General features: G+C 37.4%; 1 protein-coding gene across 3 annotated transcripts in view; it reads right to left on the minus strand.

Moving 5' to 3' along the window:
• CPEB3 (cytoplasmic polyadenylation element binding protein 3) overlaps window positions 1-17,471 on the minus strand; it is a 178,927-nt gene that overhangs the window by 92,761 nt on the left and 68,695 nt on the right. For all 3 annotated transcript variants that reach the window (XM_058543532.1, XM_058543530.1, XM_058543531.1), the window contains exon 4: window positions 7,913-7,969. In XM_058543532.1, the coding sequence (XP_058399515.1) occupies window positions 7,913-7,969 (57 nt within the window). The remainder of the gene's footprint in view (window positions 1-7,912; window positions 7,970-17,471) is intronic.

The following is a 17,471-nucleotide window of genomic DNA, read 5'->3' on the forward strand; positions in this document are numbered from 1 at the left end:
AAGGTAGATTAGATATTCTCTAAAGCTGTTACACTGTGTTTTTCATCATCTCTCTGAGATAATCTTTCCCTCTCTTCTGGTCTCCCATATTATGTACGTACTCAATGGGCCAGGCATTGCACTTGAAGCAGTGAACAGCTGCTAGAGAATAAAAGCTAGTCTCTGCCCTCTTGAAGTACCCATATTAAAGAGAAACATCCACATTAAATCACAAGTGCAGTGAGTGCTAAAAATGGGAAGTCCAGGTTCTACTGCCTACACAGATGGAGAAAGCCAACTAGGAAGTTCAGAGGGAAAAGTAAGTAACCTTTAAATTTCCTGCATCTTTTTTATTAGGTTGGAAGCACCCAATTCCTGGCACTTTAGACATATTTACCCACACAAGGAACTTCTTCCAAAATCCAATCAAGTAAGTCAAGAATATTTCAGACTTCACTTATTTACAATGTTCAACGTCAGGTCATGTAGACCAGGTTTATTACTCTATTTTTCAGGAAAAGAGAATTTATTAAGCATTCAGAGCATAAACAAGGTGACAAGTAATATTAGAAAAATGATTTTCCCAAAGACACTGAATTTGTGTGTTTATGTTAAACTAGTAGAAAAATAATACGATCACTCTTAACAATTAAGTATTTAAAGCAAAAGTTATCACCCTCAACCCGGAGGCAGAAGTTCTGCTCCTGGCTCCATCATGTCATCCTATCCAATTCAGATAGTCTCCTGAACCTCAGCTTCCCCATCTGTAAAACGAGAAGGTCAATACAAAACAAAATAATAATGCCCTTAGGTCCCCTACCACATTCATGTACAGCATCCATCCAAAATAGATTCAAACTTGACTACTTAAAAGTTATAGAACATTACATATCCTTCTGATGCCTATTTTTCATTTTTTAGTTAGCCATCATTTGCAACTTATTCATACCACAATTGTATACTAATTTTACTTCTAAATATGTTCAGATAGAAACAGCAGCACTGGATCTTGTCTTCTAAAAGTTCAAAATACTCAGAGACAATGTCTTTAATCTGAGAATCTCAAAATAATTCCTTCACTATCTTATTACTCTACTAAAAAATTATTTACTTATATCCACTCACGGTGAGCAGAAATACAATGTACTCTTCAAATTTTGGAAAACTCCATTTGGAATTCTAGCAAACCTGGCTCTATTCCCATTTTAGCATAAAAGCATCACGTGTTCAGCTCCCTCTCTGCCACTTCCTCTCAGCTGAGCCTCTCCCTAAGGAGTTCACTCCCAGCAGAGAATGAAAGGAAGGGGGAAGAGGAGGTTCTGTGGCCACACAGGAGTCTCTGCCCAGCACGAAAGTTCATACCACAACCCTTCCACATTTCCTCTTTTGATTCAACAAATGCTCTGGCAGCCCTCAGTTCAAACAGAAATATAAGCAAAATCTTCCAAAATATTAACAAGAGGAAAAAAGTGGAAGGCAGCATAATCTAAAGCTCCAAGTTTCTTGGTGCATCAGCTATGTATAAGTTGTTTAACAATCAGTGACCTCAGAATTTCTTGAGCAAGTAAATGTCTTTTTGGTATTTTTAAGATATTACAAATATGTCTTCAACCTGTCCAGGTTCTAGGACTCCTCAATGTATCAACATTTTAAAAACTTTGACAAGGAAAAGTAAGGGCAATCAATCATCTCTCCCTGTCAGAGGGAAAGTGGCACTTCAAATTTCTTATTCACCTCTTATAACCTGGAATAGACTCTAGTTACAAACTGAAGGATATCAGAAAACAAATGACATGAAAAATTTTAACTTAAATAAAATTGAGCTTCTGTTACATTACTTCTAAAAAAATCACTCTCTGGCATATCTTCTTTCCAAATGTAGCAGTAATAATACCTTATTTGTACATGTGCCTAATCTCATCTAAATCTCATAAAAACGCGGTAGTTAGAGTGAGTATTGTAACTGTCCTCTTACAGGTTTTTAAACAAAGGAGAGACCAAAGAAATTCAGAGGCTCGCTCAACTAGATGGCCATTCTTATCACATGACTGCTCTAAGATCTAAGCCCTTACTTTTTTTTTTGGTGAGGAAGATTGGCACAGGAGCTAACATCTGCTGCCAATCCTCCTCTTTTTTGCTTGAGGAAGATTGTCCCTGAGCTAACATCTGTGCCAATCTTCCTCTATTTTGTATGTGGGATGCTGCCACAGGATGGCCTGATGAGCAGTGTGCAAGTCCACACCCAGCATCCAAACCTGCAAACTCCAGGCCGCCGAAGTGGAGCATGCGAACTTCATCACCACACCACCAAGCTGGCCCCTCTAAGCCCTTACTTTTTGTCCTTTGACAAAAGGGGGACAATATTACTTCAAAATATTCTTGAAGGGCCGGCCCGGTGGCGCAAGCGGTTAAGTGCGCGCGCTCCGCTGCGGCGGCCCGGGGTTCGCTGGTTCGGATCCCGGGCGCGCACCGACGCACTGCTTGGTAAGCCATGCTGTGGCGGCGTCCCATATAAAGTGGAGGAAGATGGGCACCGATGTTAGCCCAGGGCCGTCTTACTCAGCAAAAAAAAAGAGGAGGATTGGTGGATGTTAGCTCAGGGCTGATCTCCTCACAAAAAAAAAAAAAAAAAAAAAAAAAAAATATATTCTTGAAGATGTATTTTCTGTCGCGATAGATTACATTTCTTAGAATTTTGTATTAATGGAATAATCTAGTATGTACTCTTTCTTCGTCTAGTTTTTTAACTCAGCATAATTATTTTGAGTCAGTCATGTTGTTGCATGAATCAATAGTTCATTCCTTTTTATTGCTGAATAGTATTCCATTGTATGACTGTACCACAATTTATCTATTCTCTAATTGAGGGATATTTGGATTATTTATAATTTTGGTGATCATGAATAATGCTGCTTTGAACATTTGCATACATGTCTTTGTGTGGACATACGTTTTCATTTTTGCTCTTGGGTAAATTCCTAGGAGTAGAGCTGCTGTATCATATAGTAGGTATATGTTTAACTTTTTAAGAAACTGCCCAACTCTTGTTCAAAATGGCTATACAGTCAGGCTGGCCCAGTGGCATAGTGGTTAAGTTCGCGCGCTCTGCTCCTGGTGGCCGGGTGTTCATAGGTTTGGATCCTGGGCGTGGACCTATGCACGCTAGTCAAGCCACGCTGTGGCGGGCGTCCCACATAAAGTGGAGGAAGATGGGTGTAGATGTTAGCCCAGGGCCAATCTTCCTCAGCAAAAAAGAGGAGGATTGGCAACAGGTACTAGCTCAGGGCTAATCTTCCTCACACACACAAAAAAGTGGCTATACAGTCATGCGACACTTAATGACGGGGATACATTCTGAGAAATGTGTTGTTAGGCAATTTCATTGTTGTGCGAACATCATAGAGTGTACTTACACAAACCTAGATGATATAGCCTACTACACACATCTAGGCTATATGATACTAATCTTATGGGACCACCATCATACATGCAGTCCATCGTTGACCAAAATGTTGTTATGCGGCACATGACTGTACCATTTTACATTCCAAACATCACTGTATAGCACCTTTAAAAGTGCCAAACATCACAACAGTTACGGCAACTCTAAGCCCCAAAGAAGGTGCATGTTCCAAAGTCAGGGGACAGAGGCAGGAAGCATTTCATGCAGAAAAAAAGGATTTATACCAAAAGAGATGATAAGGTACCCTAGTACAGCCACTCTAACCTATGAATGACTGGTAGGTGCGCTGCCTTAAATTCTATCAGGAAAATATCTATTCAAATATAACCAATGTAAGATAAACTCATGTTTTAGAACTCTAACGTGCAAAGAAAAGGAAATCTTAAAAAGGCAGCAATAAAGCTGATGCAAGCAATCACAATAGCAGCTCACCTGAGCATTATCTATTTGGCATTATGCTAAGCTTTGCAAGATTTATATACAGCCACTTTAGTGATCATTATCTCCATTTTACAGGGGAAGAAACAAGAGGCAGAGGAGTTAAGAATGTGGCCTCAAGGTGATTTGGCTTGTAAGAGGTGGAACCAGATCTGCCTGACTCTAGAAAATGCTTTTCATGGCTACGCTAATTCACTGCTCCATCGTCAGGTTTCACATGCCACGTGGCCTGCTTGGAAGATATCTCTCTGCAGCTGAATGATACCATCCCTTAAGACACACTACTCCCTCTGTTTCTAATTTTGTACTCATCAAGCAATTTTCTGATACTTAACTGTTTTTCCAAGCCCATTCTCTACTTGGAAAAAGAGGAGCTGATCAGTCAAAAAGAATGAAGTGGATACTCTTGGCAGTGATTATCTCTTAGAGTAAATTATCAGACCAGGTATTCTGGTTTTGAACATTAATTTGACCATAAATTTGGTTCACTTGACTAATCACGGAGGCACCAGTATCCTCTTCTGACGATCATCATAATAGAGGAAAAATCACCAAGTCAGGGATGAATCCTGTATAAACCCACAACTGCTAAACTCTATTCCTAGAGTATAACCAAAAAAAACAAAACAAAACAACCCACAAACAACCAAACAAAAAACACAAGGAACTGTTGGTGTTAGAAAAAATCTGGCTGATAGAACTACTACATATATAGCTGGAAGCAATCTCAGTAGCCTCCTTCCTTCTCCAGCAGAAAAAATAAAAATATATTAGGCAAATTTCTAGTGTTTTTGGTGTAAGGGTGAAGAGGATGAAAGGACAGAATTAATTAAAAAGTTAAGGAAAAATATATTACCAGTTTAAATGGAAGGGGCATATTGTTTCAGAACTAACTTACTTTCGGAAATACTGGACAAGTGACAAGTCTTACTGATGGATTAGAATTTCTTCCCACCATCTCCCCTTCTATATGCTACAATACTTGAGGACCTAATATTTTCAGGAAAAGCCAAAATTTAGATGTGTCTCTTCGTTTCCTCCTCAAAGGTTGGCCTGCTAATTCTTACTAGATTCATGGCCTTGAACAGGAAAAAATCAGACCTATACTGACGTACAAGACCTATACTGACAAAAAGTAAGAGCTACTAAAGCTCCATTTTCTGTCTTCTAGATGACATCAGCGGTGGTGACTCTTAGAGGAAAGTATAACTGAAAGGCATGCACTAGAACACCAAAAAATGGGAATTCATTCAAAGCTGGGAAGTAGTACTGAGAAGTGAGAACGCTCACCATGGCACCTCTGTCTTTCCCATCAAGTCAGGAGAGCTGAGAACACAGTGTCTTCAGGAGAGTTTTGGGTTTTGGTGAGGTCAAGGAAGTAAAAGGAGGATGGAAGATTTTTTGAAGACACAGTGAATGGCAGCGTTACGTATAGAGTTAGGAAGCACAGATTCTGTATAGCAAAAAAGGGTAAGAAAGAAGGAACTACAACTGACTCATATTTCCTTTTTTAAAATATTTAACCAGTGACTCAATTCTCTTTCATTTTCTTAGCCAGTCGCTTCTTGTCTGAAGTTCAACTTCAGCCCAGTCCCTTTCAATAATCACAAATTCTGAATTAATAAATTTTAATGATTTGTGACTTCACCTCAATTATTCCTATATGAAGGTTGAGGGAAAGGAAGGACAGACCAGAAACAGGACAATAATTGTTGGGCCAACAAATGGTAGGCACAAAAGGGAAGATAAAAAATACATAAGTGTATTTGTGTATGTGTCACATATTAAGTCACCAGATGGGCTGGGCCCAACTATACAAAAGGGAAAAAAAGCTTTATCACAGCAAATTTGTCAAAATCTGTAGGTATCACAAGTATCTGCCAAGGAGGAAATTTTGTTTATTCTGATCATTTCGAGTTAGAGTCAATTTTGAAAAAGAACTGATAGTAAGTAATGCTAATATCAACCTCTGGTTGTTTTCATGGTTTACTTTGTGGAGCCTACACGGCAGCATCCACAGAGTCATTTCACCTTGAGCAGCACCCACAGAGTCATTTGAAGATTAATGCACTCTGATATCTGCCATAATGTTGCAAATATGCATAACTCATCAACATAAGATATAGATATTGGCAAAATGACCCTTTCGGTACTTTAAAAAATATTATAGAATCACATAATCTTCATTTTGAAAGCAACCATTAAGATAACCTAATTTAGTCCTCTTCTCTTACAGATGAGGAATTTAGACGCTAAAAGAGGGATTTAAGCAACATGCACAAAGTGGAAAGAACATAAAATCTCTTAAAAGCAGAGAATTAAAGAGAATCAAATCAAAAAGAATCAAAACCTTTTAAAAAGAACAATGCCTTTTAGCTTCATTTTTCACACAGAAAATAAGAAATTATATCCTCTCTCTCTTGCAAAAGAGGACTCACACCATGCCAAATTAGGTCTTTTCTAAAATAGACACTCATTCCTTCAGGCAGATACACTACCATACTGTTCTTTCCTTTTACATTCAACTCTAAATCCCATCACCTAACTGAAGTGTTTTCAGAAAGTTTCATAAAATTGCTGAAGCTCAGCAAGTTAAGCATGTTTATTAATCCTCACCCCAATGTACCTACTTTTAGGAAAAAAATTAGAGGTAGCAAAATCTAAATGTAAAGTGACCTTTATTTTGGATATTAGAAAACAGAGGTAGATAGACTGGAATTTTTATTGTTTCAAGATCCTCCCAAAAGAGAGGATAGAACAAAATAGGTGTGGAGTGGATTAGGATCTGTATCATCACACACTGCCAGTGGTTCTCAGCAGTGCTCACTGGGAGGTAGGCTACACATCAGAACCAAAAGAATTGTGGAAGCTGTATTTTAGCGAGAACCTAAAATCTGCCTACGGAACTCCAGTGGCATTTCAACATCTTTACTTAAGCAAGAAGGCAAGGGGTAATATTGTACACAGCCCTAGAATTTACCCAGTACATCTCGCACGTATATCCAGAGTCAGCTTGTAGATCTGAGAGGATAAGAGGGGACAATCTGATATCACTCATTTGATAGAAGAGAAAACTTAAATCCTGAGAGACTCAATGGCTTGTATGGTCCTTCTGACAACTGACAATTTCCATTTAGAGACTTCTTCTCCAAAGCTATTCGGTCCATAGATAGTAGGAAGGAGATCTGATGCCAGCCAGATTTTTCTTCCAGTATAATTAATACAATGACTTTCTGGTTGATAAGGTTTTGACACTCCAGAATTCAATCCAACAATTATACTGACAAAACCATTTCTAATCTGCAAAGCTGTTGACACCTATACCATGTAAACTCCACTAATGGGAGACCCCTGATGTCCGATTTGAAGCACCTCTTGGTTACCTACCACAATAAGAAAATTCTGAGTTATGTATAAATAAGTTGATTTATTCATTCACATTCTCTACCCCACTCCCTCTTCTCCCTTCACCTCCCTCCTTTTTTCCTCTCCTCCTTCCTTCCTCTACCCCAATGGTATGCAGCAGGGATCAGCAAACATTCTCTGTAAAAGGCCAGATAGTAAATAGTTTAGGCTTTTTGCACTTGTAGCACAAAAGTAGCCACAGACAATCAAAAAATGAACAGGCATGGGGGTGTTTCAGTAAAACTATTTACCAAAACAGGCAGTGGGCCAGATTTGGGTCACAGGGCTGTAGTTTGTCAACCCTGGTATAGAGTAGCAGTTCTCAAAGTTTAGCCTGCATCAGAATCACCAATAGGACTTGTTAATACACAGATTTCTGGGCCCCATCCTTAAAGTCTCTGATTCAGCAAGTCTGTAGCGGGGCCTGAGATTTTGCGTTTTTAATAAGTTCCCAATTGATACTGATGCTGCTGGTCCAGGACCACACTTTAAGAACCACTGGTATAGAATAATGATCTGTGATGCACTCAGTGGAAGGCTGAAATGTAATGAACAATTAGGAAAGTGGAAATTACATGTTGTAAACTTGACTGCTAATTTTATAGAACATTTCATATGAAGACTTACTGTTAAGTGCCATAATATTATCTGTTCCTGGATGATGGAAATTTATTCCCATGCGTCCTAAAAAATAAAATAATTTTATTTTAAGCACAAAGAAAAGAATACAATATAATCATTTCAAATACACTGTAAAACACAAACATTACAAAAAGGTAAAACAGATTAATCTATAACAATGCTATCAAAGACCACAGCAGTTACAAGTTTTTAAATCAAGTCATAAAACATAAACACAAAAAACCTTAAGACGAAGCCAAAGTCTCAATAACAACAAATAAATAAAACAAAACAAAAAAGATGCTTCCAATATAATAGTCTGAAATTTTAACGTGTCTCCCGCATTCCTATTTAAACATGCCAACTCCTTAGATAAAGCATTTTATTTAAACAACCATTCACACCGCTCTTCAAATTCAAGCAGCAAAATAATAAATTCAAAGAAGTATATAAACCGGAAGCTTAGAGAGAATAAAAAGATAAAGGTTTCATAGTGGCTCAAAAATGCAACATAATTATCAGAATGGCAACCAGAAGAAAGATGGCAAAATTTATACAACAGATATAGTGGGAAACAACGACTGGCCTAAAATCTAGGGTTCTTATACTGCCCCTACCACTAACTAGTTATGTGATCTTGGCATAATGCTTGTCTCCAGATCTTGGACCTTATAGTAACAAGGGTCGTAAACTTCATCTGCTCACATGGGCTGACTGCCTGTTTTTGTACGTCTCGAAGCTAAACCATTTTTACATAAAAGAGTTATAAAAACAAAGATAAAAATTAAAAAACAAAGAGTAATGTGTGACAGAGAGCATATGGCCCACAGGTCTAAAATATTTGTTCTCTGGTCCTTTACAGACAAAGTTTGCCAATCTTTGGTCTATAAGATGACAAATCTGAATCAGATGTTTCAACTAATAGCCTCCAGGGCTAAGAGTAGAAGATGTAGACATTTGGTATGTTTTTTCATTAATTATTTGGGAAAAAGAGGTGGATGTATCAAAAGAAAAATGAAACAGAGAGAGAATCTTATATGAAAAAAAAAGTGTACTTAGTATGTTTTCTTGGCCAGTTCCTTCAACAAAATAGTTATTGAAACAATGCTTTTGTGTAAAGCTAATATCTATGAACTTGGCTCTGCGAGAATTTCATGTCCACTATGTCAAAGGTTATCAGGAAATTCTCAGAAAAATGTTAATTTTATGTCACTATCTTGTTTAAATAAATAAATGTCAATAGTATTTTGGGAGAGAGTGATACAGAGAAAGCTGGAGATATGGCAGAAGTGATTGAGTTTACAACAAATACAATGTTATATATAAATGCAAAAGGTCAGTCATCATTTCGTTATGGGGTACTGGAGGCAAACAGTATTATCAATCTCTTCGAGCCCCAAAGAGAAGAATCACAGTGGACAAAACAGAGCATTTGCTTCAAATAAAAAGAGGGAATCATGAATTCCTAGTCAAATCATTTTTTTGCCTAGAGAAGGCCAGCCTAATCTCTTAAAGACCCTCAGGTCATAGTAATTTGTGAAAAGTCATTTCATATCAAGAGATAGGGAAAAAATAAAACTCTCATAAGTGTAATGTTGCTTGTATTGATGGATATGTGTGTGTATATGAGAGAGAGAGAGAGAGTAATTAAGAATGGGAAAATCAACAATTGATGGATTCTGATGAAACTGTTCTAATTTTTAGTTTTTATATTTAAAACTTCATTACTAGGAGGAAAATATTACAGCTATCTCTAGTTTTGTGGAGACTATTTTGCTAGCATTTATATTATAGTAAAACTCTTTTATAGAATATATTTTAATGTTTTCTATAGAAAAATCATTATATTAGTAAAAAAATCATCTCTTTAATAGAAGTGCCTATTTTATTTTTTATAGATTTTGTAGATCTTTTCATAATTAGTAGAAGCTAATTATCAGGAATTTCAAAAACTACCTATTGTTAAAAGACATATTTAATAGTATCTATATATATAATTGCTCTATGTTCCTTACATTTTTCCAGTTACTAAGTCGTTTTAGAGTCCCTAAAAATTACAGTCTACACCATATGCAATGAGTACTATCTCCTACCACTACCTTGATCAGAACCTATTATAGGAAAATTTGTCACCAGAGCAAGGCTTTGACTCAGTAGTAAGAATTTACTTTCTGGTTTTAGACAGTCATATCAATGTTCTTTCCTTTATTATTTTCAGATAATCAAGACCTTATTTGGATTCATTACCACCAAATACTAACATCTATCAAACTAGATGTGATTTATTCATCATATTCTGAGGTATTCACATTTTTTTTTTTATAGAAGACCCTCATCAGTGGAGAGGGCTTCTTTTTTTTTTGTGAGGAAGATCAGCCCTGAGCTAACATCTGTGCTAATCCTCCTCTTTTTGCTGAGGAAGACCAGCTCTGAGCTAATATCTATTGCCAATCCTCCTCCTTTTTTTCCCCCAAAACCCCAGTAGATAGTTGAATGTCATAGCTGCACATCCTTCTAGTTGTTGTATGTGGGACGCGGCCTCAGCATGGCCGGAGAAGCGGTGCGTTGGTGCACACCCGGGATCCAAACCCGGGCCGCCAGTAGCGGAGCGCACACACTTAACCGCTAAGCCACAGGGCCCGCCCACGAGGTATTCACATTTAACAGTAAATAGCCAGTCACTGGAAAGTCTACCTAAAAACCCAACAAGAGTTCAAAATTACTGTCCATCAGAACCTAAGGAAATGGCATATAGAGAAGGTCTCTTCAATTTTGACCAAGGAATATTCAGATGCGGGTGTGGTTCCTAAAAGCTAGAGATGTTCCCTAAACATTCATAGAATAATAAAGGGTTATCAAGAAAACCAAGCACACCCAAATTTAGCTGATCCTCATTCAACTTCTTTTATTTCCTGTGCTACAATCATTTATGGTAAAGAATTATGTAGTTTAAAATCACTACATCAAGTAATAGTTTTTGTATGGTTCTGGAACTACTTATGTTCCCAAACTTAAAACGGGTGCCCCTCTCTGTAGTACTCTAGAAGCTGGATCCTTTTTGGACTCTTTCTATGAGGTCTTAGGACTTTTCCTAAGGTGAAACTGAAAAGAAGCTTAGTAGTTTTCTAATTATCATCTTCTATCCCACACCGACTGCTTCCAATTCAATCTTTCTAAAGATGCAGCAAAACAAAAGCCTTAGGCAATGTTTTGTAGATGAAGGTATCACAAATTGTTGCAAACAGAAAACTTTTTGCCTTTCCTGGTATCCTCCCTAATTCTGTCGGCCTCTTTGACTTCAACGAATCTCTGGATCAACAAGTGATTTTATAAGAAACTCTGGGTCAATGCCAGACCCATCGGAACCAACTATTTAAAAATAATCTAATTTTTCCCAACCAAATGCAAATTCTGTTTAGTAAAAACCATTTATGGCTTCTGTAAGTTACTTTCTTTACCTCTTCACAAATTAATGTTTAGATTATAAAATACAATATATTTTCACTGGAGAAAAACTAGACTATAGATAAAATGAAGAAAACAAGATCACCAATCAAAGACAAGCTCTGTTAACATTTTGATTTATAGTGTTCCAGTTTAGGGACTGTATTTCTTTTCTAAAATTGGAATTATTTTATAATTTTATTTTTTACTTACTATATTGTGCATCTTACATTTTACAGTTACTATGGGATTTTGGAGGAGAGAGAAAATATATAACAGCAAAAGAAAAACTAATTCCCAATTCAGATGAGGCCATTTCTTTTTTCTTTCTTTTGTCCAACAAATACTGCTGTTTAATCAGCTGTGAAAATAGAATCAAGTGTGTGACATCTGGTGATTTTTGTTAATGCAGTCTGGTGTTGCCAGCGTGACATTTTGTCACCTGTCCATGGTCTGCTATTTTTAAATTGTTCTTGTCAGCTAGCTATCTTTTAAGTATAGCGTAAAATATACAGTTTCGAAAACTGGAAGGCAGACTTGGTTTTACTGAGTTAAATGATGCTGTGGAAACCTGAGACTGTGTCCCACTTTCCTCACTGCACAGGGCCTGATAACGGGGGTTAGAGGGGATGGAGGGAAGAGTTGTAGAATAGGGTCACATATGGTTATTCAGACTGTAAAAATCACAGACTCATGAGCGCAATTCACATTCATATTTAAAAGGTTAGTTATAAAAAACTACCTCTACTGTTAGTCAAAGTTTCAGAGTCCAACTAAACCCATACTTTTATATGTCCAAAATAAAAACTGGAATTTTTATTAATTCATAATTAATTATGAAAGTTCTCTCTTCACTTCTGCAATATATTATGATAGTAAACAACTGCTGTATCTTCCTCTAATCATCCCTATTTACTCTAAAAAGTCAAGTCCTTCAGAGACCTTCACATAACAGAATGTGAGTGCTGTGTTCTAGCATTATAAGACAAAATGAATATTCTACAGAATTCTATATTCCACCAATTTTCTCTATAAAGCTGAAGATACATTCCTTCAGAAAAAGTATCCACAAGATGCAATAATAAGATATGTAAGAATACAATAAAATGGTGTTTTAAATCCTTTTTAAGGAAAAATGATAAAAATTTGGTACTATAATATTCTGAATATGTTCCAAAGAAGTAAGAAGCAAAAGCTGTGAGCTTAGACCTGAGGTCAAATCTTAGTTTCTTCTCATACGAGCAGCGGCTAATTTTTGACATGTTATTAATTCCTTTGCACCTACATTTACTCATTTCAGGCTGTCCTCTAGAACAATTAAATCAGAATTTCTGGAGGTAGTGCCCAGGATTAAAGTACACATAATTTTTTTCTTTTAAAACTCTCAGGTGATTACACTGCTATATTGAAAGCATCACTGGGCAAATTAATGGGAGGTGCCTACCAAAAAAAAGAAAATCACTCAACTTCTACCTACTGTCCCCCCTCGTACAGATCAAAAACAATCACTTCCTGCTAACTCAGAACCTGTGCCCTAACAGTTTGTGCAATCTGCTAACTTTTATACAAGACAAACTGATACGGGCCAAAGGGAGGTAGCATAAAAATAGAACTGGAGCAACGATTCAAGTAAGTAAAGAGAGTGTATTTTTCTGGAATTAAATGTAATGAAGGTGCACTTTTTCTAAAACAAGGGGACCCCAACATTCCACAAAAGGGGCCAATTTTGTGAAAGGCTCTATAGTACCAACTTTAAATTGTGATAAATAAAGAAAAATGCCTCTATAACACCAAAGGGGAAGCATTTATTCCTTCCAAGTTTCTGCCAATTTAAATGTTTTAAAGTACTATTATCGGGAGATAGCTATTTTTTCCCCAGATTCAGTATACATTTGAAAAGCAAACCCTTCAATATCAGTTCTCAACTGACATCTGCTCTCTTCATTTTTCAAATTTCAGTTCCATGAATGGTGAAGGAAGAGAAAATTCAAACACATAAAAATGTTTCAGGGGCCGGCCCCGTGGCTTAGTGGTTAAGTGCGCGCGCTCAGCTACTGGTGGCGGCCAGGGTTCAGATCCCGGGCACGCACCAACACACGCTTGTCTGGCCATGTTGAGGCCGCGTCCCACATACAGCAACTAGAAGGATGTGCAACTATGACATACAGCTATCTACTGGGGCTTTGAGGAGAAAAAGGGGGAAAAAAAAAAAAAGGAGGAGGATGGGCAATAGATGTTAGCTCAGGGCCGGTCTTCCTCAGCAAAAAGAGGAGGATTGGCATGGATGTTAGCTCAGGGCTGATCTTCCTCACACACACAAAAAAATGTTTCATCAGGCATTACCCCCAGGGAGTCAGCCAGGCCTACTCTTCTATTGTAAGGAGACTGCATAGGATGAGAGAAAGGTGACTCCTTCCTGTTTTTTGCCAAAATGTCTGCTATATTGTGCTACCCCAGCCAGGTGACAGGACCTTGCTTCGCAATGTCACCTACACTGCCCAATGCACTGTGGTTGGTATTTCCCTATTATTCTGCTGTCTCATCACTCTGTCCTCTTTGAATATTAATCCTAAAGGAGGGTATGATTAATCAAACCCAATGACCCTGGGTTTTCACAGGGGTTCCCCAGTGGCTAGGTGAACCCTCATCAATAGTAGCAATTTGGGGGACAGCTATTAAGGAGGGTATAGAGATGAACCTATTCCCCTATCTCTTATCCCACCAGTCCCAACGCCAAAAATTCTCTTAATCCTCATAGTTATGAGGAGAGTTGGATTTCCCTTCAGCCCACTACAAAAGAGGGCAGAGAACAATTCCTCCCACCCAGGTCTCACTCATACCTCTACCAACCCAAGGAATTTTGTACTTAAAAAAGAAATAAGAGACAGTTTTCATTAGCTCATTACCCTTCTCAAAACTCTTTTTTTTTTAAATATATTCCCTTCTTTTTTTTTTTTAATTTAATTTATTTATTTATTTTTTCCCCCAAAGCCCCAGTAGATAGTTGTATGTCATAGCTGCACATCCTTCCAGTTGCTGTATGTGGGATGCAGCCTCAGCATGGCCGGAGAAGCAGTGCATCAGTGCGCGCCCGGGATCCGAACCCGGGCCGCCAGCAGTGGAGCACGCGCACCCAACCACTAAGCCACAGGGCCGGCCCTCAAAACTCGCCTTCTTATCTCTTGGAGGCATTTTCTCAAACAAACAACAGGAAAAGTCATACAAAAGATATGGTAAGAGACAACAGGTAATTATTAAATTGTTACTCTGTTACAACCAAGAACTGTAGTTGGGGTTTTTAAGAAGCCAAAAACAATAGTCTAATTTTTATTTAAATAAGGGTTCTGTGATATGATCAACACCACAGAAGACAGTCCTCAGGGTGCTGTGAAGAAAGCTCAATTCCACTTTTCCTCCATATTGACATTTTTATCATGGGGGAGGAGAGAGGGGACCTTTTAAAATTTCCTACAAACATCTTCAAGGCTGACCTAGGATAAGTATGAAAGTGATTGGAAAAACCATTAAAGCTCTTTACTAAAATGGAAGTCTTATTACTTCCTACACTTCCTATTCTGTCATTTCTCCCACTAACCCTTTTTTCCCCAAATCAAGAGAATAGTTGAATAAATGGATTTCTTACTGAATACATTTCTAAGATGAAATATCACTGTGAACATATTTTCACCATGTTCACTTAAAGTACTTCATGAAGTACCCTATTTTTCATCAGTGTGATATCCTATTTTATTATACTTTCTTTACATTATTCAGATATACAATTTTAGAAAGAAAACATAACTTAGGAGGATTATTTTTCTTTCTCCTTTAGGTGGTTTTTGATAATGATAGAACATTTATCCTTCAATAATCACGACTTCTCTATGGCAAATACAAAATTTCACAACTTGCATTTGAAAGCCTTCAATATTGAGCTGCAGTCTAGCTGGAAGGGAGTAAATATTGTAGGGATATAAAGGTTTAATTTATCATCCAGGCCAGGCAGTAGGCACACCACTACCACTGCCAGCAAAAAAAAAAAAAAAAAAAAAAAAAAAAAATCATAGATAACATTTGAGCAGTTCTAAAAGTGTCAGGGACTTTATCTGACCTTCACACCCACTCTATGAAGTAGGTGCTTTATTTTAATGATGAGGACACTAAGGCTTTGAAGAGGCTAACTAATTTATCTAGATCAATAGCCAACTCGAGGCAGAGCCAGAATTCAAACTCAGGTTTGAATGACTCCAAAGTCAGACAGGCTAAATTAAAATTTCATCTCCTATACAGAGAATATAAAATGTCTAGAAGAATGTTGCTAAAAATAATAATCTTTCTTATCTCTAGGTAGTAAGTCTCAGGTAATTTTTTTCACTTTCCTTTTTGTCTTTTTATGTACCATTTGAATAAAATCAACCTCCAGAGAAAAATACCAAAACAAACCACCATACAAAAAACTAATGACTCTGTAACTTGAGTTTTGAAACCCTCAAAATAGTGTTCCTATGTTTAAGTGGGAGAAGAGGATACCAAAGGCAGGAGGAAAAACAGGATAGAGTAGAGGGAAGTGTTCCTGGACAGACTCATACAGAAGCCACGTGGTAAGTCCTCCAGCCTATCATCTTTCTCTTGAAGCTCAATTCACCTAGATGTTTACCTCTTTTAACCCAGAGACCTTCTCTATGAATTTACCTTAGGGAAAAGCTATGTGCAAGAACTTGTCCATGGCAGCATTACCTATAATGAAGACAACGCTGCAACAACCTAAGAGTTCAAAGTTAAGGCCTATCAGTAAATTATAAAGACCAGATACAAACATAGATAATATTTATTATGTGGGAAATAGAAAAATAAAGGAAACACCATGACAATGTTTCTTTTATTTTTTTAGTTATCTTTTTGTTATTATAATTTTCTCCATTTTTTAAAGTCAAAAATTACTTAAAATCTTTCCTTTAAAATCTTCCTTTAAAATGGCCCCGTGGCTTAGCGGTTAAGTGCATGCCTTCCGCTACTGGAGGCCGGGGTTCGGATCCCGGGTCCACACCAACGCACCACTTCTCCGGCCATGCTGAGGCCACGTCCCACGTACAGCAACTAAAAGGATGTGCAACTATGACATACAACCATCTACTGGGGCTTTGGGGAACAAAAAAAAAGGAGGAGCATTGGCAATAGATGTTAGCTCAGAGCCGGTCTTCCTCAGCAAAAAGAGGAGGATTAGCACGAATGTTAGCTCAGGGCTGATCTTCCTCACAAAATAAATAAATAAATAAATAAATAAATAAAATGCTAGCATCGTAATTATGTTATTAGAAGTAATAAAGATCAAACACATGGTGCCATAAACCAGATCTAAAAGTCTCCCAGTTGGAAAACAAAGGTAGGAAGCTCAAACACCCCAACCAGAGGACGAGGACTTGGTGATGTAATTGACATGTGAAGTAGTCCATTCCTAGGAAATCAATGTGAGTGGTATGATGAACTGAGAAGTTGCAACCACACTGAGGCTGTAAAAAAGCACATATTAAGTGCCTTCCAACTTATTAGGTCATATCATATCTATAAGTACAATGCAGAAGGCTCTTATAGATGAAACCTCACATTTGCAAGTGTAGTGGAGAAATTTATGCGGAGGTAGTTGGACATCCAGTGAAAAAGGGGCCACCAAATAGAATAAGGTACTTACACTACCCCATAGTGAGGTACCCTTCTTACACTTTGCCAGTGCTACTCTCAACAGGGCACAATAGCTCCAGCTTTATACTCACAAATTTCTGGAAAATTATTTTATAGACTATAATCTAAGATCCTTTCATAATCTTTCATTCAAAGAATACAGACCAAGATAAAATAGGTATGCATAAAGAACAAGGACTGAATATTTTAGAATAATTAGGAGAGGCTTATAGCTATTCATGGTAGAGAAGGAAGACAAATGCAGCCTTAGAAGATACTAAAAACACAAAATAGTCTGTGACTATCGTTGGTTTTTTTTAACATTATTCTCACTTCTAAGTGAAATATGCTTTAAATCACCACGTACCTAATCTTTCAACTGAAGAAAGATGTGGTAATGGTGACTAAATATAACAATGAATAAATGAGATGGTTTTTTCTA

The sequence above is a fragment of the Diceros bicornis genome, chromosome 6 (genome assembly GCF_020826845.1).
Source record: "Diceros bicornis minor isolate mBicDic1 chromosome 6, mDicBic1.mat.cur, whole genome shotgun sequence".
NCBI classification, from domain to species: domain Eukaryota; kingdom Metazoa; phylum Chordata; class Mammalia; order Perissodactyla; family Rhinocerotidae; genus Diceros; species Diceros bicornis.